General features: G+C 48.2%; 1 protein-coding gene across 1 annotated transcript; it reads left to right on the plus strand.

The window, feature by feature from the left end:
- Positions 1–1187: 1187 nt before the first annotated feature.
- On the plus strand, positions 1188–1492 carry PPTG_22722 (hypothetical protein; the record flags this gene model as incomplete). The annotated part of the gene is made up of 2 exons (XM_008905847.1): positions 1188–1417; positions 1483–1492. 2 exons carry the CDS (start codon positions 1188–1190, stop codon positions 1490–1492), a joined length of 240 nt encoding a protein of 79 aa, XP_008904095.1.
- Between the last annotated feature and the right edge of the window lie 100 nt (positions 1493–1592).

Raw genomic sequence — 1592 nt, forward strand, 5'->3', positions numbered from 1 at the left:
TATAGGCTCATACATGAACTATGCGAGGATAATCGGATCCATGGGAGACTCTAAAATATAATTCGCAGAATATATATATAAGTACACGATAGCAGGTCACGTCTAAAGTGGTCAAAAGGATAGGCTTCATCGGTTCAACGTTCCGATCGGACTTGGCAGCAATAATGCTCTTGTGCAGTTATGACTACTGTTCCATAGTTAAGCACCCCAGAGTATATGACTTCAAATGCATTCCATTTTACAACTGAGGAGTGAGAGGGAATAATATATTGGGTTTCTATGTACCTTGTATCTAATTTATTGCTGTTGAGGAGTATTCCACGCCAAGGGATTACTACCGAGGGGATCGTCTGTATCACTAAAACCAGTTTTGTTGCAATAAAAAAACCGATTATTGGAGCTATCTACAAAAATATAATATGATTTGTATCAATGTTGGCAAAACATTTTACAAAAGTAGGCACTTACGAAATTCAAGCTACCGACCAAAATGCTGGACGCTAGCAAACCCACTTGTCTGCATATATTGTGGTCTCTGCACTCTATACTGGATTCTAGACAAAGTTTTGATTGGCTAGCAGGGTGTCGGGGTACAAGATGTCTGTGTTGATATGGTGCGCGACGAGTGCTCGCAGATTGTCCATGTGGACGGATCTAGCGATGACGAGTACTCGTGGGTCCACCACGAGGACTCAACGGATGATGGCGAAGGCTCAGAGGCAACCAGGAGAAAATATAAAAACTGGACAGCCAAGTCTGAATTTCGGACAAAATGCAGTCTGTTGGCTGCGAGGGACAGGAACATTGTCGGCACTCGCAGTGATAGCGATGGTAGGTTTTGGTGTGGGTGGCAGTCACTGGCGACGGAGATGACATATGCCAGGTCAGAGGGCTCATTTAAAAATCCGGGGAGAAGCAGGTCGAGCACCATGGGGGAGACTGTGAAGCCGAAGACTGCCGGGCACAGCCAAGGCCTGGGTGAGAAAGAGGACCGGACGTGACTGTGAAGAAGGAGCTCGTGGCGGAGGCAGCCACGACTGCCAAGAGCATTCAGACTTACAAGCAGCGCGAGGACAAGCAAAAAACGCAAGAAAAACAATCCCTGGAATTAAAGCTCGCGGAAGAAGCAGTACGCGGGGCGCAAGAAGTCCGTCCGCCCCTCCACCAAAGTGTACAACGTCGGCAAAATGAAGACGATGTTCATGAACAGCTTCCTGCGGCTGCCAGGAGTTCGTGAGGCGCTTTCTGCGCGGCGCCAGGCCATGCTTCGTCGTGAAGCAATCCCTCGTGAGCCTGAGGTTATTGTTATCGACGGCGATGATGATGACCTCCGGCCAGCCAATGTCGACAAAGTGAATGTGTCACGAAACCCAGAGAAGATCAGATTTACCGACACTGGCCCTACTGGCAAGTGCAAGTGCGGCTTTGACTGCTTCAGAGACGAGTGTCCTAATGCCGATACCAGCTACTTTTGTACGAAAGCCAACTGTAACCGTAACGGAAAGTGCTCGAATAGCCTCTTCGAGTGTAAGGATTTGAAGCTGGCGGTTTGCAAGGGAACTGGGATCGGAGTCAAAGCAACTGCAACAATT

This window comes from Phytophthora parasitica (genome assembly GCF_000247585.1).
Source record: "Phytophthora parasitica INRA-310 unplaced genomic scaffold supercont2.22, whole genome shotgun sequence".
NCBI lineage: Eukaryota > Oomycota > Peronosporomycetes > Peronosporales > Peronosporaceae > Phytophthora > Phytophthora nicotianae.